At 41.0% G+C, this 27,704-nt stretch overlaps 1 protein-coding gene across 5 annotated transcripts in view; it reads right to left on the bottom strand.

The window, feature by feature from the left end:
- The window catches only part of ATP2B2 (ATPase plasma membrane Ca2+ transporting 2), a 398,648-nt gene that overhangs the window by 79,515 nt on the left and 291,429 nt on the right, over positions 1–27,704 (bottom strand). For all 5 annotated transcript variants that reach the window (XM_058845506.1, XM_058845507.1, XM_058845511.1 and 2 more), the window contains 6 exons: positions 11,555–11,812; positions 10,414–10,539; positions 9,581–9,706; positions 7,815–7,847; positions 6,118–6,210; positions 342–383 (listed from right to left, as the gene is read on the bottom strand). In XM_058845506.1, coding sequence (XP_058701489.1) covers positions 342–383; positions 6,118–6,210; positions 7,815–7,847; positions 9,581–9,706; positions 10,414–10,539; positions 11,555–11,812 — 678 coding nt within the window. The remainder of the gene's footprint in view (positions 1–341; positions 384–6,117; positions 6,211–7,814; positions 7,848–9,580; positions 9,707–10,413; positions 10,540–11,554; positions 11,813–27,704) is intronic.

Here is a 27,704-nt window from a genome sequence, read left to right as displayed (position 1 = left end):
AGACGATGAGACATAAAAAAAACTGGGCTGGAAAATCACTAACAATACGTGGGATACACAACTTGCACAGGAAAAATTAATCCAAATGAGCTTTGTGAGATGGAAGCAACATCTAGAAATGGTTCATTCAAAACACTCCTCTCCTAAATCTCTGCAACCTGTGGAAGTTCCAATCTCTTTGGTGGGTTTTTGGTTGGGGTTTTTTGGGACATTCTGCATGAACAATAAGGGCCAGTTTCACACACAGGCACAGATCACAGGTTCTCACTGTACTTTGGGACAGGATTGAACTACATGCTAACAATACAATCCACAACCTCCTGAATAGGAAAGAAGATTACCTTTGTTCTGGTTGTTCTCCATATTCCCATCCTGCATCTTGCCTAAATGATGAAAAATTCCAACAGACAACAGACAGTAAACAACCTTCAGCCGAGACAGAACACGAAAATGGGAATTTCTATCAATGGGAGACAAAAGCCATGAGCACATCACGGGCACTGGGCACCGTCCCCTGCCCTCACACCTGCACTCACAGGAGGGGCCAACCCAGCTGGGCACATCCAAGCAGTTCCAGCCACCTTAAATGCTAAATATCAGCACGTGTTTGTGAGGAATCTGCATAAATTCACAGGGGGGAAACTGATAAAGTGACCCCATTGGAAAGATTAAGGGGAATAATATTCCTGAGCTGATGTTTCAGAGGGCTGGGACTTAAAAACTCTGGCACACACTGATATGACTTTCTTAATGTATTCCAGAATTAAATTAATCATCTTATTAATTAGGAAAAAATAGAAACAATACTGTTAATAAATCTAAATAAATAAATAAAAATGTAAATCAGATGGGATTTTGAAATTACGTCTTCCTCACTTGGTTGCACTAATTAGCAAATTTCTTCTGGAAATACAAGTGCCAGGTGACCTAAATTCAGATTTATCCTGAACATATATTTACCAAGTGCTTCTTTAATTTCCAGCTTGACATTTTATTCACAACTAGTTTTACCACAGCAAAATCCTCATTCCTTTGTGCCTTTTTTAATGGGAAGTGTCATTTGAAAGTGTGTGTGAGATAAAAATGGCAAAATGCACAAATCACATACAAAACTTTGGTATTTACAATAACAACGAAATGTTTTCAAATGTATTCAAAATTTCTTGGTGGGATCCCTCATGAAACTTTCACAGTAATTATATGCATTTATGGAAAAGACTGTAACAAATATTATTTCAGAATGGATGACAGTGTCTTTTGGCAGTTATGTAAAATGCACAATAAAAAAGGATGCTAAGGAAAATTCAGCTTAAACACCATTACAGGATTGTTGACACATTCAAGTAAGAAATGCATCATCAGAATTTATTATAAAAATATCTCAGCAGCTACATCTTACTCTTCTGACTGCTGTGTGGATTCATTTTTTCACTCTGCTGTGAATTAAAAATAACAAAATGGAAAAGCTAAGATGCATCACTTGCATGTTGGTCTTTGCACAAGTGGGAGAGCGAAAGTGACCAAACCAGTCTTGTAGGTCAAAAATAGGACCAGAATTTTCCCATTGGGAAATTCCAGAAGGAGAGCCAGGGAAAGGACATCTTGTCACCTAAAATCATCTCAATACTCAGGTGAATTATTGCAATAAAACATTGACCATCAACTTGTCTCTGTTTCTAATTATATTCCCACCCAGGCAATAACAGGACTTTTAAAAATTCAGAATCCACCTTCCAGAGCTTTGCACAAGAGATGAATCCATGAAGCTGAGCAAAACCAAGCTCATTTTCATGGTGAAATTCCCTATAAAACCTTTGCCTGTGGGGTACAGTTGGACTCAGTACCTGCCTGGTGGCTGTTTTCCTTAGAAAGGCTTTTAATAAAGTTACTGGAAGACATAAAATATCTCTGGAGATTGGGATTTCTGGCTGGAGCATGAAGCCTTCCCTAAGAACTGGAAGGCATTAATTTAGAGCAGGCAGTCTGCTCGATTTCCTGCTCTAGAGATCCTTTTGCAGAGTGCAATTCCAAACCTTGCAGTGGCATAAAAACTGAGCAATATTCAACTTTCACAAAGATAAAAATCACCAACAAAACCCAAAGGTGACTGTCCCCACTGGCATACGCATCACAGAGATTATTTTTCTTTGTAAATTAAAATATGTAGTTTTAGGACATATATTTGCTATTTAATAGCATAATTATCATAATAAAATACACTAACAAATGACTGGCTACCTGAAAATAGCAGTACACAAAATAAAGAATCATTAACAACAGTTTGAACTCAAGTATGTAAAAAAATACATTCTTAATATTCTTAATCTACTGCATTCAGGTTGTTGAGTGAGGGAAGTCATGAGGAATAGTTACACTTCAGTTATTTAGACAGAATAACAAAGAAAAGGTAATTTGGGTAATCAAGATAAAGAAAAGGAAGATGTAAACTATTTATATCATCCTGTGCCAAATAATCTTAAGGCTGCACTTTGCTATAAAGTATGAACAAGGAAATGAAGGCAGAAAGAAAGGTGATAGAATCACCACTGCTGAGAGATCCTTCCTCCTTGCAGGTACAAATATTCCCCCATCCTTCTGTCCTCAGTGCATTGTTTAGAATCATCAAAAGGATGGGTATTTATTAATATTTTGATAGCATAATGTGAAATAATTCTTTACAAATATATATATATATATTTACATAATTCTGAAAATATTTTCTTCTTTTCTGTTTGGAATAATAAATAAAATAAATGTTCTTTGGGCTGGAGAAATCCACCTAAGTTTTTTATCACTTTTCTAAGCAAGGATGAAAAATCAGAAAGTTTAGAAGAGCATTTCTAACAACACCTGCATTCTGCAGCTGATTTGAAAGTTCTGAATTTAAATATAAATATTTTTTGCATGCCATTGCCTCACTACAATTCCTGTGTTTTAGAAAGGACTCGTGGCATCTTTACTGACCAAATTCTTACTATAAAAGTCATGGATTTCACCAAACAAAATTCCCAAGAAAAGCCTCCCCTTTTCCTGCTGCAGCCCTTGAGGGAGAGCCAATGACATGGACTAACAAAGTCCTTTCACTATTTTGGAAATTATTTCCCTCATTTGGAAATTATTTTTAAATTGGAAGAACTGCTTGGAATCAACCAAAGAAAATAACAGAGTTGTGCTTGAGTGCTGAGAGGGAATCACTCCATTAAATAAGATGTTTTAGATAATTCTTCTATGCATAAATAACTTCACTTACAATTCAAAAACTTATTAAATGTAGAAAAATAATATTTAAAAACTCATTCAAACTGCAAATTGCTTTGCAGAAAGTGAAGTAGCTCAGTAAATACAACGGGATTAAGAGTAGATGTGAAATATTCCAGCAGAGATTTCTATAAGCCATTTCTATACCTTTTCTATATTTTCTAAATACACATTTAAGTAGCAAATTCTCTGGGTTACTAATGCCAAAAAAAGCCCAACAACCCACCCTGGAAATCCTGATTTAGGAAGGTTGCAGTGCTCTACTGGAAGGAAATCAAATTTGGGGTAATTTGCTCTACTAGAAGGAAATCAAATTTGGGGTAAACAAGTTGTAAACAGTGATTGCTGCTTCCCTGATTTTCATTCTTTAAAATTACCTTTACTAAATATAATACTTGGGAACGAGATGAATTTTCCTGAATTCCTTTCCTTTCTGCAAAATTTTCTGCTCTGTTTATGGCCTTAACTCCCAACCTTTCAGAAACTGAACATAGTGTCCATAGTTCTGACAATGAGATCAGCAACAATTCTCTATTTTGATTTCAACTCCTAAAACTCCACAGAAGTTATGGGAGTTCCTTTGGTACAGCACATAATACACAGGCTGGATCACAAAGTAAATTAATTTATCACTACAGGCTCACCAGCTCTTTCTTTTGTGCCAATTGTGTATTGACAATTAAGAATAAAAATATTTTATCTAAAATGTAATTGGTTGACTTTCAAGCAACAATATTTCCTGAGCTTGTTACTTATTCAAGTATGTAATTATACTTTCTTATTTTAAGATATTTTCTACACAGAAGTATTAGACTTCAGGTAAAATTCCTGTTTCCAGTCATATCTCAGGAAGAATTTTCAGACTTTAAAAAAATATTCATTTCATCCAGACCAAAGGAATATGTAGATGAATTCGGGCTCCTTGCTTTGTAACTTACTCACTCTTTCCTTTCTTACCTCCAAACCACATTTTAAGTATTTAATTCATCATCAGTGCTGAGAAATTACCAGAAATCTGCCATTGGCCATTTCCCAGATAATTCCAAAGCACTCAGACCTAAGTCTGCCTGAGTTCTCTGAGCAGCTGAATTGTGGAAAGCCTCTCCTGCCCATGTTGGTTAAAGACCAGCAGAATTGCTGAACTGCCTCATCTCAGGGGAGCTAAAATCCAAAACATCCCAAACTGCACAAAAAAATTTCATTCCTCACTGCAAAGGCCTGAGTTTGTATCTCTCAGCTCCAGGATAAACAGGGACAGTAACTGTTGTTCCTGACTGGAGAGAGGATGATGGAAAATCACATCCCTAATTCCGACACTGATCTAATATCCCCTGGAACTCAATTTCCTCATTAAGCTCAGCATTAGAGCCCAAAGACAGCAGGGATTTACCAGAGCCCAGGGAGCAGCACAGGGCTCCTCCTGCACCTGCTGAGCACCAGCACAGAGGGGCTGATCTCTGCTCCCACCCCTCCTGGGCAGCTGCCAGGGATGAACAGGAGTGCTGAGGATCCAGTGGGACTGGAGGGGAGTTTGTTGGTTTGTTTTACACTCCCCAAAGCGGAATTATCACAGAATCACAGATTGGTTTCAGTTGGAACAAACCTTAAAGCCCATCCAGTGCCACCCCTGCCATGGCAGGGACACCTCCCACTGTCCCAGGCTGTTTCCAGCCCTGTCCAGCCTGGCCTTGGGCACTGCCAGGGATCCAGGGGCAGCCACAGCTGCTCAGTGCCAGGACCTCAGCACCCTCACATTAATGGAGAATAAAACATTTATAATTCATTCCCTGGTTCTTGGTCTCTAAGGAATCTGGAACCAGGATGCGGGAGATCCCTGCCATGCAAGGAGATGCAGGGATTGTAATTCCTAGTTTTCCAGAATGGGTTTTAAATCTGGTTATATGTTTCTTTCAAATGATTTGAAAATAGGCTCAAAGATTGCCTGTGTGTCACTGTTTTAAATATGATCTTACAGCAGTAAATCCTGGTCCTTGTTTAGCACTTGACATTGCTGTCAGAAACTCTCATTTCACATGTGAAATGCAACCTGCATGGAAAATTAACTTCTTTCACCAACATGATGAAAAGCAGAATGACTTTACTCGGTATTTTTGGCACTGCACAAGAAGGAAAGGTTGCTTGGCAAATAAAGGCTCATGTATCTGATTAGCAGCAAAAAACATCTGATGCCTACACTAATATTGACCCATTCAATACAGTTTAACACTGGAATTTGAGTGTTTGGAGAGACACCGAAATACCTGTGTGCTAACAAGTGGGGTGAGGAATGGGACACATTCACAGTCAAAACTGCCTGCAGGAATGGTTTGCTTTGGGTTTAGTTAACACAGCTCGGGAGAAGATTGCTGAGGGCTCACACAAATATCCACAAAACCTCTCATTCCCCCCAGAACAGATGCTGAAAACAGCAGAGGCTGTCCCTAACAGAGTGTTGGGATCCCTGACTCCAGCCCTCCCTCAGAACTGTGTGAGGAATTGTGAGAGTGAAAAAGAGGAGAAGCAGAGAGAATCCCTTTCCTCCTCTCCAGATCTATGCTGAATAATGAAGCCTCATAATAAAACTTCGGGTGAATCTACCCGGAAGTTTTGCAGCTGGCTCCTTTTAACTGGGGATTTAAATGGGTCAAGACTGCAAACCCCAGCCCTGCCAGGCTGGATTCTGAGGCTGCAGCATCCCTGTGGCCCCTCTGGCAAGCTCCTGCAGAGCGTGTGGAGCAGGATCTCTCAGAGTGCAGTCACACACACACAACATCTGTGCAGGTCAGCGAGGGGAGAGGGAATTTGACACAGTCAGGAGAGAAATCCATCAAATCAGACAAGCCGGGGGTTGTGACGTACCATTGACTAAGCTGGCATTTGCATTATCAGTGGCATTTGCACCTGCTGCACCATCTGTGGCTGGAGGAGGGTGGGAGGAGGGATGGGAAGAATCTACTGAGCAATAATGGATAAAAAAAAAAAAACAACAAAAAAACAATAACAACAAAAAAACAAACAAAAAAACACACAAAAAAAACAAAGCAACAAATAATGAATAAATAATAGCAACAACGCGAACGAGTGCACGTGACAGAGCGAAAAGCCTCGGTGGCTTTGTTTGCTCCCAAAATCAAAGAGTTTGAAATTAATTAACACAAATTTCCAAAGCAAAGTGGCATTGGGAAGGTGTCACAAAGTAAGGTGAAAACTCAAATCATAATAACAATAATGATAATAACAATAATAATAGAAGATAAATAAATATGAAACACATTTAGCAAAGTCAAAGGAGTTGGTGAGAAGTGACTGTACACAGTTCTGTGTGCATTGCTCTTCAATGTCTTATTTCTTGTAATTGTAAATTGTAATTAGTAAATGTCATTTGTACACTTGTAAAATGTAATTTGTTTTATTTTAATGTAATTTATGCATTTTTGAAGTGGTTGAAATACTTCCTTTGGAAGTAATTTACACAGTGCATGGGTAGCTTTAAAATTTGCTTTTAAAAATGTATATGCTTCTAGACAGTAAAATGGTACATATTTTATGTTTTAAATAATTGTGCACATTACAATTTATCATCACCGATGCATCCCAGTCTAACAGGGCTCAATCCATGTCCTGCCATCACCCAGGTAAAAGGCCCATTAATCTGAGTAGAAACATGGAATTTTCCTATATTTTATGTTCAAAAGGCAAATGTAGTTTTGAGGAGAATAATGGGTTATTTTAAATCCAGAGAATGGACATGACACATTTCCTGGTTTGTGGTGACACGAAAGGAAAACCAGAAAAGAAAACCCTCTTCTTCCTTTCAGCAATTATCCACATCTTTGAGAAAATTGGACAAGAAATCTTTCCTAACAGGAAGGTGAAAAGCTCGAAGGAGGTTTTATCATTTTACTCTGTTTTTTATAGTAAACTGCAATAAAATTAGTCTCTGCAAAAAACAGATAAAATGTATTTTGTTTTGTTTCTGGGGTTAATTGCTCACAATAGAACCAAGTCCTCCCCTGAATTCTGACTGAGACTCTCCAACTACTCCAGTCCTTGCCCCACAGGGATTATTTCATGCTGTACTGGGCTGGTACTGCAGAAGAATGGGCTGATTTTATTTACAAATGGCAATTTGGGAGAAGAAAATAAACAGCTCCCAGGATTTAAAAACACACCCTGTGCAACTGCATTCAGGAAAATTTCAATTGCAAATTTGATTGCTGTGGTGGCAATGATTTAAACTGTTTTGGTGACTCGTGCTTGTTCTTTATTCCGTTTGGATCCCCACCCCAACCAGCACAGTGTGAGCTGCTAACAGCAAATCAAGTATTCCACATTAAATACTTTGCAATTTACTTCTGGAGAACAGCTGATTGTTCCAGCTGAACCTGAGGATTTGCAACACCAACAATGCCTGCACACCAAAAGATTTGGCACCAGCAATCTTGTTGATTTGAAATCATTCTTTAATTTCAACTTGACTGATTCAAAGGTGATTATTTCCATCAGCAGTTCCCCCCTGATTTGCACCATTGGATGGGGTACAAGTCTTACTCTACCTGGAAGCTTCTGTTCCTCCTCCTGTTTCACACCTGCACGAGGATTTTTAAAGTGTTAATGAACAATAAAAGCACACACCCATGGGGACTGGAAGGGGCAGGATTTCTGAGAGCTGCAGGTTTATGTACCAGAGGTTTCAATTTGAGTTGGTGCCACCAGCTCTGCCCAGGCACGGGCACAAAGCCACCAGCAGCACCAGAAAATGTGGAGGAATTCTCTATATTATGGATTTTTTAATATGATAGCTATTTCTACAGAGCCATATTCAGTTAAATTCTGTGTCTGCATCCAAATTCTAGCACAGAAACTCTGTCTCTGGGTAAGTTTGAGCCACAACATGGGGAAAGTTCCCTGATTCCTCTTTTCCTGCCTTTCCAGGCTCTTCCCAGTGAAACCTGGGAGAAGCAGCTGAGCACAGCCTAGGGAGGCCAGCCCAGTTAAACCCAGCACAGGGAGCTCTCCCATCACACAGGGGTGAAGCTGCTCCTCCTCTCCTCCACATCTCACACAGGCTCTGAACGACAGCAAGAGAAAACTCCAAACTGCTGCTCAAAACTAGGCTGATGTAAAAGAGTTTTTTTGCTTTGTAAAGTTTCAGTCTTTCTCCTTTTAATTCTTCTGGAGCTCCTTGTGCCAGGCAGCTATTGTGCATTTCTGTGCAGAAATGAAATGATAAACATTTCATTAAGTAAAAAGGGATTTCCTCAAAGCAGCAGGGAGTCAAAGGCAGCTGCTGGTTGAATATTCTCAGAAATGGAAACTGTAGGTCCTGAAAACCATTTGAATTTGGCCTTCCTATCCAGAGCTTCATATAAAAGGATGGAAACAAAAAAAAAAAGGTGGAATCATATTGCCTGACAGATAGCAAATAAAATGTTCAGTAAAGCTTTAACTGTTTTTTTTTTTTGTATTATTAATAGTGAAAACCACTAGAAAGAGCAGAAATGTCTGAAAAACCTGCATTAATTGGCCCTTAATTATGCCTGAAAGACAAATATTCTTAGGACAGACTTGGAATGAAATTGTGGAAGCAGAACAATTTACAAGACTGTGTGAAGAAAAACTGGAAAGGACAGACATTAAATCATGTTTCTGCTTAGTGTGCAGCTCATAAATTAGCAAATGCTTATGACATCACACTGTAATAAGGTGAAAAGTCTAAAGAGGCTTCTTGATTTCATTAACTGATACAGGACATGAAAGTAAAACTGTCTGCTAACATTTACTGCTACATTCTTGGCTTTTACTATTCTTAGCTCGACCTTTACACCTGAAAAAAATTAAAATGCCTCTCAAGTCAGTCACTGACATTAAACAACCAGGCTAGCAAAGAGCCACAGCTTATCTTTATTTTAGTCCTCAAGCTCCAGGACAGATGCTATTTCCATGGCCAAGGGGTGTTTTTCCTGGGGGGAGGGGAAAAGTTAAATTGATAGAAAAGCACAAAATCTTAGCAAACTGTAGGTGAGCATGGATTCATGTAGAGAAGCCACAGCAACTGGAGCATGCCCAGGTATTCCCCTGCATTTTGGTATGGACTGGGAGCCTGCAATTTCACACTGGAAAAACATCTTGTTACCCAATGGATTTATTGGTTAACAGCTTCTGCTGTTTTTCTGTGTGACATGTGATGATAAAAATGTGCCATAAAAAATAAAAAGGCATTTTGAAAAAATCGCGTTTATTTGTCAAGAGCGGAGGAGAGCTCCGGCTGCACAAAGCCCAAAGAGCTTTCTCTGGAGCATCCTGGTGCTGGGAGATTTACCTTTCTTGTCTTTCTTCTCCTCCTCTTCTCCCCCAGCTCCCAGCAGAGTGAAGATGATGCCAGTCTGGGAATTCACCCCCACAGCAGTCACCAGCATCCGCCCAGAGCCCTCCATGACGTGGGTGCCTGAAAAGAGGCAGGAAAGGTTACACAGAGATAAAATAAATGTACAAAAAATGATGCAAGGCTTTTCTGACAGTACTGAGAGAGATCTGTTACACTTTGCAAACCTATATTGAGGGGGATATTACCACATAACCAAAATAAACCCTGTTGTGCATTATTCTCAACCAAGAATTAATGCTTAAGCACAAACCTCAGGCTGCACATCCATCACCATCAGATTCTCTTTTCAAAAGAAATACTGTCACTAACCAAGTTTATCTTTTGCAAGTAAAAGGTAAAACAACACAAATACACAAATTGGGTCAGTCACACCCCCCAAAAAACCACCCAAAAAGTAAATTCCATTCAAACCTGAAGATCAGAAAAATCTTAAAAAACCAGCAAAGACTTGGTTGGTTCAGTCAGAAAGGAAAAGCTCTGAAACCTTCCTCAGAAATTTATCAGAGCCTCCTTTAAGATGTGTCACTAATTCCAAATACATTTTAATTAAGAGCTTGCTATTTGTATCCCTGTGTTTTGTTCTGAGGGAATCTTCTCCTGAATTGGACGACAAAGGTGGATAAAAATATCCTCCAAAAAGTGTCATTGGCTCCTAGGCTCCCAGAGCAGCTTTCCCAGGAAAACAGGCACCCACCAGAGCTCCAGGTTGGCTCTGCAGCCCTGGAGAGGGCAGAGCAGGAGCTCAGAGGGGATGGGGCAGATTTTACCTGACAGCAGCATCGGGTCTTTGTCCACGGATTTGCGGACCTGGTCGGACTCTCCAGTCAAAGAGCTCTCATCGATTTTGAGATCATTTCCTTGAATAAAGATCCCATCAGCAGGTAGGAGGTCACCTGTGGTCAGAAGGTGGCAATGGAAAACCGCCATGAGATCGCTTTTACAGTGACATGGTGGGATTTGCTTTAAAATCACAGTTACTTGCATTAAAAGGTGAAATGAAAGCAGAAGGGAAGGAATTACTCATGAACCTGTCCCCAAAAACCACAGTATTACAATCCTGCAAGAAAAGGCCTTTTATTGCAACCATTTTCTGCTTAATGCTATCCCAAAATCCCAATGTATCACATTTAGCACACAATGGACATCCCCACCAGGGGGGTTTGGCAGGGAAGCGCTCTTCACATCACCTGAAGGTTTCTCCATCAGACTTCAGAGGAATTAACAGCAGCTAATTAACAGCTGAGCTGCCCTCAGGAAGCCCTTAGGTAAGCCCAGGAGAAAGGTGATGGCTGTTGGAAGTGGGATATTGCTGGAGTTAACAACTCACTCCAGAGGTCCTGCAGGACCTTTCACTCCACTGGAGCACGGGGCTTTCCCTACAGCATGGAATTATCAGGCACCTGATCTGGGGGGTCAGTCTGGATCTGGAGCATCTCGTGAGGTGATCACAGAGGCCCAATTCTCTTCTACACAACATTTAAAAATACTTCTTCTTATCCCTAACCAGACAGAAATAAAAAGAAATAAATCTGAATAATGCAATCCTCAACCACAGAGGGTTATCTTTGTATGAACAGTCCTTGTCCTGGTCAGTGAAAGAAGGTTACACCAGTTAAACTGATGTCCTGGTGCAGTTTCACAGCAGGTTCCTAGGTTCTCTTTTTGCCCTGACAGCTCAGGTGTCACCTCACCGTGGCCAATACTGACCTTTCTGTCCCATAAATGTGCCATAATCCTGCTTTTCCCATCCCTGGCAGCTCAGGTATCACCTCACCATGGCCAATACTGATTTCTCTGTCCCATAAATCTGCCATAATCCTGCCTTTCCCATCCCTGCCAGAGAAGCGTGTCCATCCTGCTGGGAGGGGCCAGCAGAGCAAAGCAAGGGTCCAAAGGTGGTGCACTCACCATATTTCACCTGTGCAATGTCCCCAACCACGATCTCTGCCACGGGGATCTGGATGACCTGTCCCCCTCGCACCACGGTGAACTTCTGCTCCTGCTCGATGCGGCTCTGCAGCCCGCGGAACTGCTTCTCCTTGCTCCAGTCGTTGAAGGCAGTGACCAGGACAACACAGATGACAGACAGGAGGATGGCAGCACCTTCAATCCAGCCAGCTTCGGCCTCCCCCTCATCCTCAGCTCCTCCTGTTGCAGTACCACACCCTGCAGAGATGTTAAGGAGCAGTTTAGGGAAGGTCGGGTGCATCACAAGCAATAAAATTTGTTGTGGCATGACAAGGTGAGGGAATGGAGCTGCTCTTCCAAGCACTGCCTGCTAATGAAACCAGGCAGAGTGGAGGAAAAGGACAAATAAAGAAGTCTGTGGAAAAGAAAAAATTAAGTAAGTCAACAGAAATCTTAATCCTTTTCATTTTTCTGCTGAGCAACCCATCCTTGGTGAACCCAGACTAAACAAATGGAAAGAGAAAGTGCCAATTCTGTTATGTGACAGAGGACTCAGAGCTTCACCTAAGCCACCAAAACCTGCAGGATAAGAATAAGAATAATACTGAAAGTTACAGGAAGGACAAAAACAGTGAATGACATTAATCAATGTAAATCAATGGCATTAAGTTAACATTAACACCCTGCCAGATTTAATTAAACTATTTTAACACAATTTTTTTAAACCATTTTCAACACAATTTCTAAGTGTTCTCAACTAAACACGCTTATAGGGAACACTTGTTAAAAAAATACTGGGGTAAACTGAATTTATCAGCATTTTAATTTGATAATGAAATAATTAAGGAACACTGAGTAAAAATTATTCCCTGATATTAATTCACCAGTCTTCCCTACAGAGAAATGCAGTGGGATGCTGCTAGAACTGCAAGTACATTATTCCTGCCACAAGCAAAACGGTATTAAGAGAATCAGTGTTCTGAACTGTTAATTCTGAACTACTTTATATACATCTGCTAATTATTTACTTCAAGGTTGGATGCAATTAAAATTTAAATAGCCTTCCTAGATAATATTCACCAAAGGAAAGCACCAGAGTTCTCCTTCTTACTGAAAGAGCACCTGGGAGAAATACTGGAGAGCCAAGGACACGTTCCAGAGAAATCCCAGCTGATGGGAGAGAGGAGAACTCAGCAGAGCCTCCTCTCCTGAGGCAGCTGGGAAGAATTTTTTCCATTTTCCATGAAGAATGGGACCAGGCTGGAATTTGACATCACTTTTCCAGGCACCAGGGGGGTTTCAGCAACTTCCCTTCCACCTCTGACCGAAGTTTAATTTGGTTTATTCATCACCTCTCACTAGAGAGAATTAAGGACCAGCCTGATTTCTATATTCAAATTACAAACAGGAGCATCCTGGCTCATTAACCAGCTGAGTAATTACTCCTGCATGTGAACAACAACAGCAGAACTACCAAAAGTCAGAGGAAGAAAGATGAGCCTGAACGGGCGCTCAGAGAGGAAGAAAATGAAAAGAAGCAGAGTTTTTAGCCAAGTTCTCTGCAGTTTTCACTGAGATTCCCAGGGACAGGGCTGCCCTGGCAGGGATGTCCTTCCACTGCTGGCCCTTCAGCACAAGAACCTCACCAAAACCACGGGACAGCACTCCAGGAAGAAATAAAGAAACTCTTTTGAGTTCAGGACCTGCAGCTGCTCATCTCCAGCCACAAGTGGAACTCAAAATCCAACCCTGGACCTTCCTCCTGCAGCAGAATGGGGATTTGGGGCAGGACTAAAGAATTTTGTTCTGTTTAACTTTGATCCTCTTAATTGGGCGGTGTTAGACTTTTAGATTCCTTTGCCAAACCAACAGAGTCACTTTTGTATTGATTGTTTTAAAGGGTTTCCTAGTGCAAGTAATTCTGTTTCAGCAGACAGAACACCAGAATTCACTCTCCCTTTTGCATTAGATATGACTTAGAATTAAATATGATGAATATTTGTTTTTTTTTAACAGCAAACCTCCTCTTCTATTCCTCACAAAAGAAACACAGCCTGGTCTAGCCACAGTCAAATACTGATTTTATTTGCTTTTCACATGGTTGAAATTTAGTCCAGCTTGTCCAAGATTACAAAGAGCTGGTACAGGGTAATATTTCCAAGACCCTTCAGTAAAAATAAAAATAAAAATAAAAATAAAAGAAGCAAAATCAGGTGAAAAAGAAATATATTCCTTGACTTGAGCAGTGAGGTTAATTTTGTGTTTGTGTTGTCAGAACTGATCTCCACACTCACATAAATGGTACCACGGAGCATGCAAATAATAGAAGATATTATCATTAACATAAAAGGAATTACCTGTAGATACCTCATAGATTAAGAACAATCAAATAAAAGAATTCACTTTTCAACTGAAAAAATTGTTTTATTCCAGCTGAAAAAATTGTTTGTAAGAATGAAAGAAAATCTGAAGGAAACAGATTGAACTTAGATCAAGCTCTTGGAAAGTGTCCCTAAATCTGACAGGCTTCCACACTGAATAAAAAATCATGCTTATGATTTAAAATCCTGAGACAATCCTCCACAACCCAATGAAAACAACAATATTTCAAATGCATCTTTTTTTTTTTCCCTGTTCATTTCATCTGACAATGATAAATTCAGGTAGAGCAGAGGTGTTTGACGAATTTTAAGAGTAGAGAAATTAATTGCTAGAGCTCATCAAGACCTGAAGTGTTTTAGAGGGATGGAGGAAATTCAGAGTTGATTTTTGGAGTTTTGAGTCATTAATGGCTGAGATTCAATGTGGCCTCTCTAAAACCCCAGAGATCCCCTGGCCCAGGTTATGGGACACTGAGAAATCAATCAGACCATCAGAATTTCCCAAAATTTTGCCTTTGTTTTTTACACAGCACAGGAGGGAGATGGGATAAAAGCACTACATAAATCAATGCAGAATGTTCTTCAATATAGCAAAATCTTGCTTCTTACAAGAGCAAGATTTCCAAGCAGATTTTTTTTAAATATGAAAAGCAGGATTTTAAAATGCAACCTCTGCCCTTTACAAGTTTCCATCTGTCAGGAACCATTTTCTGAATTACATGGCTTTTGGTTCCAAACTGTTTCAGAGGTGTTACTTTTAACAGGAAAAAAAAAATAAAGGAAACCTACATCTCCATTGGCTTGAGTCTGTCTAATGTTTTCTTATATACTTCAGGAAAAACAATTGGGTTTTTATTTTTTTTTCTGCTGTTATGGCTTTTCTAGAAATTATAGGAAGATTTATATGGATTTACAGGAAGAAACTTTATGTATTTATAGGGGGAAAAGACACAAACTTCTTAACTCTATATTTAGATAATCTGTCATTATTGCAGTGCTGAGTGACCCAGTATTGACCTTGATGAAAAAATGAGAAATATTAATAAAATACATGAAATACATCATATTAATACCCCTAAGTAGCAAAATTGGGTTTAAAGCATCTAATATTTAGTGAAAATGTTCACATAAGCTTGAAAAGTTCATGGTGAGGTATAAAATTGCTGTTCTGTTTTCACAGGGAGCACGTGGCTCTCAATGCTGCCCAAAAATCTGTCTGAGTTTTTATTGAAATGCACTGAGTGAAAAGCATCACAAAAGAGTTGTTAATATGCAGATGTGATTTGTGGCAGGGTTTTATTCCAAGACAGTGAATTGTGATGTTCTCATCTTAAATTACATTTAACAGAGGCCCTATCTGTCAGAAAATCCAAATCCAGAGAGGTAAACAAGTGTAAAATATGGAGCTCCTTTCTCCCACACCTCTGAACGTGTGTGGTGGCCAAAGCCTCACCCTCACAGGACAGAAAATGTGCAGGGTTTGAAACTGAGATGCTGAAGATCTGCAAGGCAAGGATGTAAAGGGCTGGGACTCCTTTGGCACAGAAGAAACAAATGGAGCCCGAAAATGGATCAATTTATCCCAAAAGGAACACCCAGGTGAGCTGGAACTCCCCAGGAGAGGGAGAACCTGGCAGCACAGCCTCAGAGAATGCTCAGAAACACAAAAGAGGACCAAGGTGACTCTTGTGCCCAGAAAATATCTGAAGAGATGTTACCAGAACCCTGTGGAAGGAGAACAGAGCTTTAAAAGCTTAGAACTGGGCCAGAAATAGATCAGCAAAGCTGTTGGGAAGTTTTCTACAGAGGGTTAGGTGAAAGGAAGGAAAAATCCAAAGGAAAGGAGGGTTCAGGAAGGGAAGAATAGGAAAGTTCTGCCACCATCACAGGCAGTGAGCCCAGCTGAAGTGGCAGCAGCTGGATTTCCATCTCAGCAGGGGCTGGGGGGCTCCAAACCTGCCCAGGAGCCTGCAGAGCTGAGCAAAGCCCCAGGCACTCACCAGGGCTGCGCTTCATTTCAAGAAAATTCAAAACTGGCCTGAGAAACCTGCTCTGCACAAACAGAATTTAATTATATGGAAGGGTTTGGAAGGAAAAAAGAAAGGAAGAAAGGCATAGGTTATTAAAGGGAAAGTTAGGAAAAACTTGAAGGTGCTTGTGGTGAAAAGGGGAAGGGGAAGAAGGAGAGGAGACACAAGAAGAGGCTGAAGCACTTCAGGAACAGCGAGCAAGAGGCATCACGAGCTAATAATCGGGTGGCTGTTATTAATCATTTCAACTCAGTGAAAGCTAGAAAGCAAGAAAGGGAAATAATAGGAAAAGTCCACAAAAAGCCAGACTGCGTCACCTGACAGCTTGCCAGGCTCACATCCTGCTGGATCTGGGATGCTTTTACACCATTTCAATACACATTTCTGGTAATAGCAACCAAATCTGGGCAGATACAGAAGGAAGAGCATAGAGAAGGGATCTGTACAGCTATAAAGAATATCTGCTTAAAATTTCCAGCCGTTATCAGGAGATTCTTAAAGCTGCTTTGAATAACATAATGATTATAATTACAAACTATGCGGTCCTGGGCCTCAGCACGGTAATTTTTAAATCAGAAAAAGTACATTTTTAAAAATCTGGGAACATCTGTATTCCTAAATCCCAACCTACAGCACATACCTCTCAGCTACTCATTTCAACCTACACGCTGCTATTTTTAAGCTGAGAATACCTTGTGGCATTTAAATTCCCCAGGAAAATCTCCTCACACCCCCAGAGGTAATTTTTTTAGTCAGTCAAACTGGTTTTGTCATCAGAAAGACAACAGTTCCCCTGATAAAAAAACTTTTTATTGAATTGCTTTCTCTAAAGACATTTTTTCCCTCGCTGCAGCTTCAGCACTGATGTTATTAAAGCAAATTGAGCAGCTCCAAGTTACAGCTTTTTCATCAGCAGAGCTGGGCTCTGGCTCCCAACACCACCACTGATGATTCTTACTTCACAAATACATTTAGCCGTGCAAGAAAAGGAACAATAACCCAAAAATTAGGCGATAAAAACCATCAATTCCCCTTCTTAACAAGGCTTTTAGAGCTGTAACAGACACTGCAGCATTTATTTCTGCAGATTCCTCTTTGCCTGGTGGTTTTTGCTCCACATTAGTCCCAGGAGTGATTGCCACCAGCTCTCCTGCCCCAAATCCTCCTCTGGGTGAGGATGCATCCTCATCAGCAGATGTTGAATCACTTCCCATGAGGGCTGGACAGTGCCACAGCCCAGGAAAAGGGGCAGAAATTACTGGAAATTCAATGATTTCTGCCTTTCTCTCACTCTGCCCAAGAGTTCAGTCAACATTTCCAAGTTACCTGCAGGAATCAGTGTTCTCCAAACCCACAGTGTGACAGAATCACCCTACAAAACACCGAGCTTCAGGGGGGTTCTGCACTCACTAAAAGTGACTTTTTGACAGCTATTTGAACCCAATATTAGAATTCCTGGCTTTGTGATCCATCAGGTTGTTATGTAAGGGCTCCAGGGGGGCGGGGAGGGGGAAGCAAAGGGCTGCTGTCCCTGTGGGTTCCTTACGTAACTGTCGGCTCCAGAGCTTGCTATTAAATATTTACACATTTTTGGCATCTATATGCAAAGAAACGAATTTGGGGGCCCTGAAAGCACAGAGATATATCCACACGTTCCTCAGCCTGATCACAAACATTCATGAGCACAGGAATGTGAATTGAGATATTCCCTCCACTTCAGGAGATGGGAGGTGTCGAGCAAGATTCTTTTGCCTGGCATCTCCAAGGAAATGCATTTGGAGAGATCAGGCAAAGGGATGGGTCCTCTCTCCACCAAAAGACCAAGCAACTGCTTCTACAATGTTTATATTCAATTTTGTTTCCTTTTTCTGCCACAGAAAAAAAGAGAGAAAAGCAAAAAAAATGGGAATTTTCATCACGAGTCCAGTCCTTAGGGACTGCAAGAGAAAAACCTTGACATTGGGTTGTTGTAGCTTCACTCGTATTGCTCCGAGCTAGAGATGTCTGGTAAATATAACCTCATATTCCAAAGGTAAAACATGGGCTCCAAATGCAGGAATCAGACCTTGAAAAGTTGTTCTGTGTTTATTAACAAGGATTCAAGTGCAGTTATTCAACCACTTGACTTGCAAGGTCATGTCCTAGCCGAGTCCTACTTGCAGAATTAATATTTCTGGAGGATCTCTTCCTGGAAAATATGTGAGAAGATTTTTTATGTCGTCCCAAAGTTCTAAATCTCATTTCCTACCGTCCCCAGCCGAGAGCTGAGTCGTGCCTGGCACCCTGGCAATGTGTGATGAGCAATATCCAAAAGTTTGGTCAGAGATCTGCACATCTCTCCAGAAGGGAAAGCAGCTGGGGGATGTCAGATCCTGCAGCCCAGCACAGATTTGTAGCAAGCAGATATAGGTCACTTTGCATTAGGAAATAATTCCTCAATCTGCAGGTCCCACACGACAAAAAGTGCACATTTTGCACTTTGCAAGTTCTCAGTGTGCTGTTACTGACACCAGCTTGAGTCTTAAACTTCTGTCATGCAGTCAGGAACTGGCTCCCAAAGCTGCCCTTGTGTGGGACCCCCACAGAATGGAGAGTTTGATGGGGCAACGCCAGGTTGCAATAAATAAAAACCAATATAAAATACATGAAAATAAAAAACTCCACATTGCAATAAAAAATACCAATTGACTCGAAAAACTCCAAGCAGTGCTGGATGAGCAGGATCTCATTTGTTCTCTCATTCCAAAGGTGATGGGATCAAAATAGGGGAAAGTCATGAAAACAGACAGACTGACTGGACATCCAGCCAGGAAAGCAGGAAATTAAGAATCAAGGATTTTATAATGGGAAGCTTCAGAAAAGACAATTTCTACTAATAAATTTTCACACAATCTAGAAGCAGGTCTTTGTAAGGATTTTAAAATATGGCAAAAATCAAGATGGGCATATTCTAAAATAACCAGTGGAATATATCTTCATCAAAACACCTAGAAAAGAGCAATTTTGTTCACTTAAATTGCTGCAGCCCAGTAGGAATTTGCAGAATAAGTGTTTTGTTTACCCCCATAATAATAAACAACTCTAAACAGCTTCACAGGCATAACTAAACAAAGAAAAAAAAATATTACAAAAAGACAAAATAATTAAATTAAATAATCACTCCTCTTTAAAATTCTGTAAGTAATAATTATTTGAGGGGTTAATTGAGAGGCTGTGAGCCAAAATTACAGGACAATGTATTCCATAGTGCAAGGAAGGCTGTGCTGGGATAATTGTTACAGTGACCTTCTCTCAAAAAGAAAGAGTTCTTGGTATGACCTACAACTATTCCATAAAGAAATATATTCAATATTATTTAACTCTCTCTGTAGAAACAGTGAAAAAAAATAAATAAATCAAACATGAAAAGTACATTTGTCAATAACAAGTGATTCGGACACTGCTTTTCATTTCAGTACAAATATCAATGCCCACAAGGAAAGTTCTGGTGAAAGTTGAAGTTTTGTTTGTATTCGTGCACGATATAGAAAAAAATAGAGCTACAAAAGTCTCCAAATTAAAGTCACTATTCCAAGAATGCAGAACAGGTGCACATGGTCCTCACCTTAAACAGTTTTTCTCAGTTTAGACCCTTTTTCTCGGCGTTTTCCATGGAATAAAGCAGCTCCAGTGCACAATAAAAATGCATTGAGAAATCTGACTTAGCAGCCAGCCGTGATACCCCCAGAAACTCTACCTGGAGTAGAGTCAGCCTTGAAAACCAGAAAAGTGTTTTTGGTTCAGACTTCATCAAAAGCCACTGAAGAACACACAGCACAAATAAGGGATCCCCCTCAGATCAGCTTGTCCAAATGTCATAGCTATGAAAAAAAAATCAATGTAAAACACAAACTCAGTTTGAAAGATGTATGGACTAAATTGAGTTAGCAGTGTAGGGAACTGTGATCCCAGAGCTCTGGATGGAACACTAATAAATGTCATTGGTTAATTCAGAGTAAAAGAAGGAGAAAATAAATCCTATTTTTTTCATGATCACATGTTGCAAGACCACATTTAGAATAGGCTATTGTGCCAATGCAAACAAATCATTAGGAATAAAACCAATTAGAAATTAGAATTTCTGTTAGCTTGATATTAGCAGGGAAGTGGCTGTCCATATGTTGACATTTACTCACTTGGAAAAGTTTAATTAAGTTTGAGTTAGAATTCTAACCTTGCTATTAGGGGGAAAAAAAATGGCAGAGGGAGCACTGCAGCTCCTGGGATAAAGTTGTCTTTTAAAACACAAATGGATGAAGGCAAAAATACATATCATGTGGGGGAAATCTGCTAAGTTTGGAGCTGCAGCTAAGCAGCCATGTCAGAGATAAAGCTGCAGTTGGGTTCTAAAAACAGGAAGAATGCTCCCATTTCTCATGGAGCAATTCCTGATGACCTCTGATGCTTTAGGATTTCAGCTTTTGTATTTTTCATCCATTTGTAGTGCTGCAGTTCTTTAGTGCCTGACTCCAAACTCCATGTGCAGGCTCAGCTGCTGCTTCCCCATCCTGCTCAGACACAGCAATTCCTCCCCAGGCCTGCAATCAAGGACACCTCACTGCCCCAGGCCTGAGAGATGGAAACAAAAGGGACTTGGGGGCAGCAAAGCTGCCCTAAATGACTTCATTCCCTGCAGCTGCAATTGGGAGATGAACCCCAATGTGCAAATGGACCCAGCTTAGAAAAGTGTGAGACCTGGGACCCATTGGCCATTTTTGGGTGCAGCCCAAACTGGACCTGGAGACCCTTCAATAAATAGAAACTGCTTTTTATTCCCTTAATTCTGTCTGGCCTCTGTTTTTAGGTAGCCCCAAAAAAGGCATCACTTCCAGCATTTCTGAAGTGCAGCTGGAAGGAGAGGAGGCTCGGAGCACTTCCTCAGCTCCCACTCGGATCACTGAGAGCCCCAGGAAACACAGAAACCCGGGCAAATTCAGAAATGTTCCCCAAAAAGCAGCTCTCATCGGGGCACTCAGCTTTAAATAGAGCCCTGAAAAACGTTTCACATCGACAGAGAACAGCAAATAGCTCATAAATGCATAATCAGAGGAGAGCTGTCTGTCTTGTGCTTATCCACAGAGCCTCTTCCCTTTCTGTCTGAAGCACAGGGATGAAAAGAGCAAATCACTGAGGAAGGGGTTTGGGGTGGCATCTGCCTCAGTAATGGATGCTCGTGCTGTTCCATCCCTCTTTGACTGTGTTCTGATAGAAATGAAATGTGCTCGCTTCCAAAAATACTCCCTTTTCTTTCTTGTTTGTTTGTTTTTTTGGTGCTTTAAAACAAGATGTTCTAACGGAGAGGATTTAACAGAAATACCACCGAAAATTTGTGAAAATGTAATTGATAAATGGTTGACTTTGCCTGGAAATTTTGACAGATGTTTCACTGGAGCTTCTAAAACCCCAAGTGGAGCAGGGGATGGATGGAGTGGTGATGCCTGACCTCACACACACAAACATTTATTTTCAAACTTCCTAGCTGATTGTAGTTGTTTTGGTCGTGCTCTATGCCAGCAGAAGCCTTTTCCAAGCTCTGACACACTTCACACACCCATTTAGAGAGAAATTGCCAACTTTTTCCACCCTGCAGGCCCTGCAGAGAGAGGTTGCTGAGGAAAGGTGACTGATTTAACAGGTCCCCAAAGAGCCATTCAGAGTTTGCAGAGTTTCAGACCTGAAAAGGAACTAATAAAGAAAATTTCCAATTGAGGAGCTTCAACCAAAAAAAAAACCTGCAATCCCAGAAAATTCAGTGAGTGCCCTTGGAGGCAGTCCTGGAACACCTGGACCTCTCCTGGTGCTGTCCCTGCCTCACTCAGGAGAAGGAGAAAACCTGGCCAAAGAACATCAGGAAGATTTGTAGAGCTCAGCCACAAAACCCCCTCATGAACTGCAGCGTCTTTTGCTTTAATTCCATTTCTCATCTCCATTCCTTCGTGCTGGGAAGCTTTAAGGGGTGAGGAATCAGCTCAGTAAAAGATTAAAATTCTGTCATCATGTCTCACATCAAAAAGTTCTCCCAATATTAGCGTGGCCCTATAAAAACAGTTTTACAGTGCAGATCTCTGTGCCAAGGAATCGTGTCCTGGACTGTGTTTTTCAGTTTCTTTTCCCCCCAAAGGATGGGATGAAATCCCCCATGAGTGCAGATCCAAAAACACCTTTAATGTGAACGCCACTGGTGACAGACAGGAGATGGCATTTCTGAGGCAAATTCTAAACTAAAATTTTAGTTCACATTTTAGCTGCAGGAAATTAGGATAATCTCCATTTAGAATGTACATTCTATATTTTCTGCACATTAATTAATTATCCACACTTAACCAAAAACAAGAGGAGCAGCACCTCCTGGAGAGAAAAGGCAGAACTTTTGCAAAAGAGAAATAAATTGAAATTACTTGTTTAAATGCTGCTTTTCTAAAAGGAGAGATCTATGTTTGTGTGTGTATATATATACATGAAAATATGCATACATGCAAAGTGCCTTCCTGTTCCAAAAGGTATTTCTGGTTTGTTTCTGTGCTTAAACTTTTTTTTTTTTTTTCTCCAGGTAATAATTTTACATTCTAATTCAAGCCCACCAACAGTGAGGAGCTGTAAGCACAGGCAGACTTTGGAACGGAACAATTTCTCTCAACTCCAACCATAAAATAATCCTAGAACTTGATCCAGAAATACTTCAAATTTAAAAAGTCACATCATAAAGATTCTGGAAATTTGAATACTAATTGGTATCTTAAAGCTGCCGAATTAATAATGATTTTTAATCACCATGAGATAAGAAAACATTCAATATTCCTGTATTTTATATTATTATATTTTATTTCATAAGCTATTAACTTTTATCTATAAAGATGTTTTCAGAGCTTTTGGGTTCCCATTGATTTGAGGGAATTTTGATTTGTTTTTTTCAAAAACCAGGTAAATATTTTTAAGGTAATATTTTGGCTCCCTCTGTCAGCTTCAGTGCAATATTTGCATTTTCTGTACCCCTGCCACGCTGCTCAAATTTCAAATTCCCATTGAAAGGAATTCCCATTTGGGGGTAAGTCTCCACAAACTCCTATTCCCTGGTATTTATAATCAGGCTGTCTTCAAGTAGAGAAAATACAGCTGAAAGTAAAACACCACAAATTGGTCTTTACATCCTCGCAAAGCACAAAAGGCGGAGTTGTGTTTAAATTCTTTCAAGAGACACACCAGGAATTAATGGTGCAGGGACACTCGGATTATCCAGGGAATCCAGGAATTTCCATCACTGGAACCTTTTAAAGATAAATCTGATAAATGTCTGCCAGAGAGGGTTGAAGTATTGAGTGTGGGACACTAAATCATCCCCCAGGAGAGTTTGCTCATCATCTCCAGTCTCGTTTGCCTTAGGCTGGTGTTGCCAAGCTGGGATTAGCCAGGCCAGGCTGGAATGCTCTCTGATTTATCCAGCCAGCGTTCCTCCTGGCATCATTCCTAATTTAGGGAACGTTGGGGAGCTCTGGGCCAGCCCAGGCTGGCTGCCCTGCAGGAATGTCCTGCCCTGGGGTGAGCAGCATGCCCAGGTGAGCCCTGGCTGTCAGCTCCCCTGAGCAGCCCCAGGGGGCTGGCACCTGCCCCAGAGCCAGCCAGAGCCGCGTTTATCCCTCTCCCAGCTCGGAAAGGCTCATCCTGAGCCCTGAGCTGCTCCAGCCTCACAGGACACTCCCGTGACCCCACATCACACAGCGCTCTCACCCACTCACCCCACGGAGCCCCGGTTCATCCCTTCTTCTGAAAACAACACGAAAGCACAAATGGTTCAGAAATCCAGCAGTGTTTCCAGGGAATGATGACCCAAAGGGTCAATGATGACCCATCATTGACCAAAAGGTGAATGATGACACAAATGTTTCAGAAATCCAGCAGTGTCTCCAGGGAATGATGACCCAAAGGGGGACCATGAGCTGCCCTTGAGCTCAGCCTCGTACGAGCACTGGTGACAACGGGAGTTGGGACACACAGCACAGCCCCAGCCTGTCCTGCTCGCTGCTCCTGGACACTTAGACCTCGCACTGAAGCAATATTTAGAGCAGGAATTTAAAAACCAAGTTCTTCCAAGAATGAAATTTCTTTAGCCAAACAGACTGGGGCAATGTCTCTAGAAGCCATATGCTGCTTCACCTCATCACGCTTTGGGAGGAAGGAGGTTAAATGGGGGGTTTTGGCAGAACAAGCTGTTTTGAAGAGGGCAAATAACTTCCATTTCTCCTATTTTCCAGGTTGTTTCACCCTCTTTGTGCTGACAGAATCTTTAGACCGGTTTAAAAAATCCTTGGGGAATCTCACAGTTTAACTTTGATGACGAATGAGAAAAGAATTGGAGTGTGTGCAGCAACACTCCTTAAAAGTTGTGTTTTGCTAACTCTGACAGCAATCTATGCTTTTGAGATTAATCTGTTTTTATATAAAAAAAATGCTATTTTCTAATAGTTTAGCTTCTCTTGAGGGTGCTCCTCCCAGGGCAGCACAATAAAACCCTCTGGTGCAGTGACAGCTGGATCAGTGTGATTTATTTAGCAGCAAAGATGATGAAGGATTCCTGTTAGGACACACCAGCTTTTAAGGCTGTGTGGCCCTTATACCCCTTGATATCCATGATTTTCCATTGATTCCTCATTGCTGAGTGCCTGCAGAACATTATGTAACACTCTCTGTGCACACTTACAGGATGAGACTGACACATCAGAAGCTGGAAGATGTTCACCACTTGTTGTTTTCAGCATCTGCAGCAAAGTTCTGCCAATATTTTCATTTCTTGTTGGGGATGGTTTGCTTTGTGCTGACACAGGCCATGAAATGGGGTGAAATTTAGGCTTCAAAACACTGCAAAGTGTTAAAATGAGAGAATTTTGGATCACTTTTTTTTTGAAAAGGCTTCATATTTTTTCCAGTATGTTTTTTTTTAATGGAGAGGACTTAAATGAAAGATTTTCAGTGCCTAAAAAAATTTTACTGGGAGACACTGGTTAAAGTGTACACACACAGATTGTGGAGTCCATTTTTCACCTTGATCTGGGCTTCATAACTGGGAGGAAGTGCAAAAGACTTACAGTTGTTTATTTCTAGGTGCTGCTATGATGTTAGGAGGGCTGCAAAATAATGTTAACATTGGCTTTACAAACTAAATTTTTGTGTTGCCTACTTTTGTGCATTTTTAATGCAATCTACGTTATCGCATGTAAAATGCTCTAAAAAAAAAGATTAAGATGTAAAGCTGCCACAAAAGACTAGAGAATTAACTTTGTTCAGCTGACTCATTTCTGACATTTCTGAGTTTTTTACTCATTAATCAAATTGATTAACTGCATATTAATGAAACTCAGGGTGACAGATTTTTAGAGACAGGGAGATGCGTGCAACGTTTTCCTGGGGGAAATGGGATCTTGAATGGGCCCTGCAAGAGCCTCAGGATGGAAGAGTCTGGCACAGGATTTACAAAAATGGATGTGCTTCATTATGCATTCAATTGCCCTCCTGAATGAAAATGCTAAGGGAAATGTAGGCTGGGCTGAAAAGGTGAAGACAAGGTAAAAAACTGATAAATGCTGCATTAAAACTTTGAGTTTTTATTCAATTGTCCCTCAGTAGGAAGTAAATGAACCGAATTCCTCAGAGGACGGCACCAGACCTTCATGTGGCTATTCATCTCAGGTTACTTTTAATTCAGTTTAATTAAATTTGGTTCAAGTTCCCCAGCAATCAGTGCTTTTCAAGCCAACTGTTTATTCCCCTGGGCCGTTTAAGCCAAGGGGCACAGGAGAATTCCTTGTTTCCATGAGCTCTTGAGCCGGTGCTCATTTCTGCGCCTAAAACAACACAAACGCTCAACAGCGAGGAAGCCAAACCCAACAACCCCGACGTGGCTGCACTTGGCAGGAGCTGGACGCCCTCCCCAGAGGATTTCACAGCTCCCAGTGCCATTTCCCAGAGCAGATGAGGTGGCAGAGCTCCTGCAGAGCCAATCCTGCCATGCCTGGTGGATCCAAGGGTCGCCTCCTGCCCTGGCGACACCTGCGCACCGCTCCCGAGCCAAGCCGCGATTGCGCACGCGGGATTCTATTTCCAGGTTTCCTCACCAGGCATCTGCTGCGTTTATACAATCTAAGAACAAGATGATTTCATCACAGACATGGAAGGTTTCTAGAATCCCCAGGAAAAAAAAAAAAAAACAAAAAGGAAAAATCTACCAGAAGCCATTTCCTGAGACACAACGCTTCTTGGAAAGGGAAGAGAAGAAGTTTTTTAATCTGGGCAGTAAGTGTGAGAAAGAAAAATGTTGCTGGAAGAGTGGGAAGAAAATTGTTGAGAATTGGATACGGAATGAGTGAGAAATTCCAAATATCACCTACCTGAAATCACTGAAATGAGCTCAGTTCTGCCACAATTATTGGCAAAGAAAGTAAAGGGAAGAAAATCACAGTTTAAAAACTGTGGAGAAAAAAAAGAGAAGAATTTTATCTAATCTATGGTCAAGCAGTCCTGACAAATATGGCAAGAAAGAAAGGGGCTTTTCCTGCCTGTTTCACCTTCCCTGAAACCCTGAAATTCCCTTTAGCAGCCGAAAGCAGGAAACCTGACACAAACTGACCTAAGGAAAGGTGAGAGCTGGAACCACAAAATGAGTCAGCCACAATAACAACATTTTGAAGCGTTTTGAGGGAGCAATGGCTCAATTTCGTGTTATTCCAATGGTTTTTAATTATTTTTTTTTTTAGGAAAAAATGAATGCTGGGGGATTGGGACAGACATCACATCTTTAGAAGAGGACATTGCACCTGAGCCTAGCACACACAATGTTGCAGCTGTTCTGCTCCAGCTGAATTCCAAGGTAGGGAATTTGCATGGAGGAGAATTAGACTGTCCAAATGAATGGGAATAATTTTTTTTCAGTATACATCAGTACAAACTGCACAGAAATTCAAACTAGCTGGTGTTACACTCAGCATTTTCACTCCTAACTAAGAAAAAGAAGCTTGTTGCCATTTGCTCTATATTTTTTCATATCTAGATATTATTTTTATAGGTATTCTTTCTAATATTAATAAAATTTTTAATTTTTTTCACTTTTTCCCAGAGATACCCAAACCAATAACTGGTCAAATCTTCCTCACTGTGATTTATTTCCAGACCTGCTCAAAGAGATGAAATGTCTCAAGACACATTTTGAGCTGTACTCCACAGGCAGGAACCTGGGAGAAGATGGGAACACCAGAGCACTTCCAACCCCACGCAAGAGATCTGGACAAGGAGATGGGGAAATCATTTGGCTTTGGGTTTTTTTCTCCCTCTGACTGATTTTTACAGTTTTTTAATCTAAAAACTGCTTGGCTGCCTTGGCTTCTGGAGGGAGGACCTTTCCTGCCTCCATGGGGAGGCTCAGCACAGACACAGGGTAAGGCAGCATCCTCACAGGAGCTGTGGAGCAGCTGCACCTTCTCTCCAGTTCCTGGATGTCCTTTCTGGTGTGAATCTCCAGCTTGAGTCCCCACTGAGCAATGTGGCACATTATAAAAATGGTAAGAAAACACCTGAGTGGTGAACCCCATGAAATAAAGTCTCTTTTAGGTCATGAGAAGCCAGCAGGAACCCCAGCTCCAGCCCTGGGCAGCAGCAGCATGAAAGCACCAACAGCTCAATGCAAGTGGCTTGGGAGGCCCAGATTTCAGGGGA

Source organism: Poecile atricapillus, chromosome 9 (assembly GCF_030490865.1).
Source record: "Poecile atricapillus isolate bPoeAtr1 chromosome 9, bPoeAtr1.hap1, whole genome shotgun sequence".
Lineage (NCBI taxonomy): Eukaryota > Metazoa > Chordata > Aves > Passeriformes > Paridae > Poecile > Poecile atricapillus.
The sequence above is the reverse complement of the archived record's forward strand: the minus strand, read 5'-3'. Positions and strand labels throughout refer to the sequence as shown.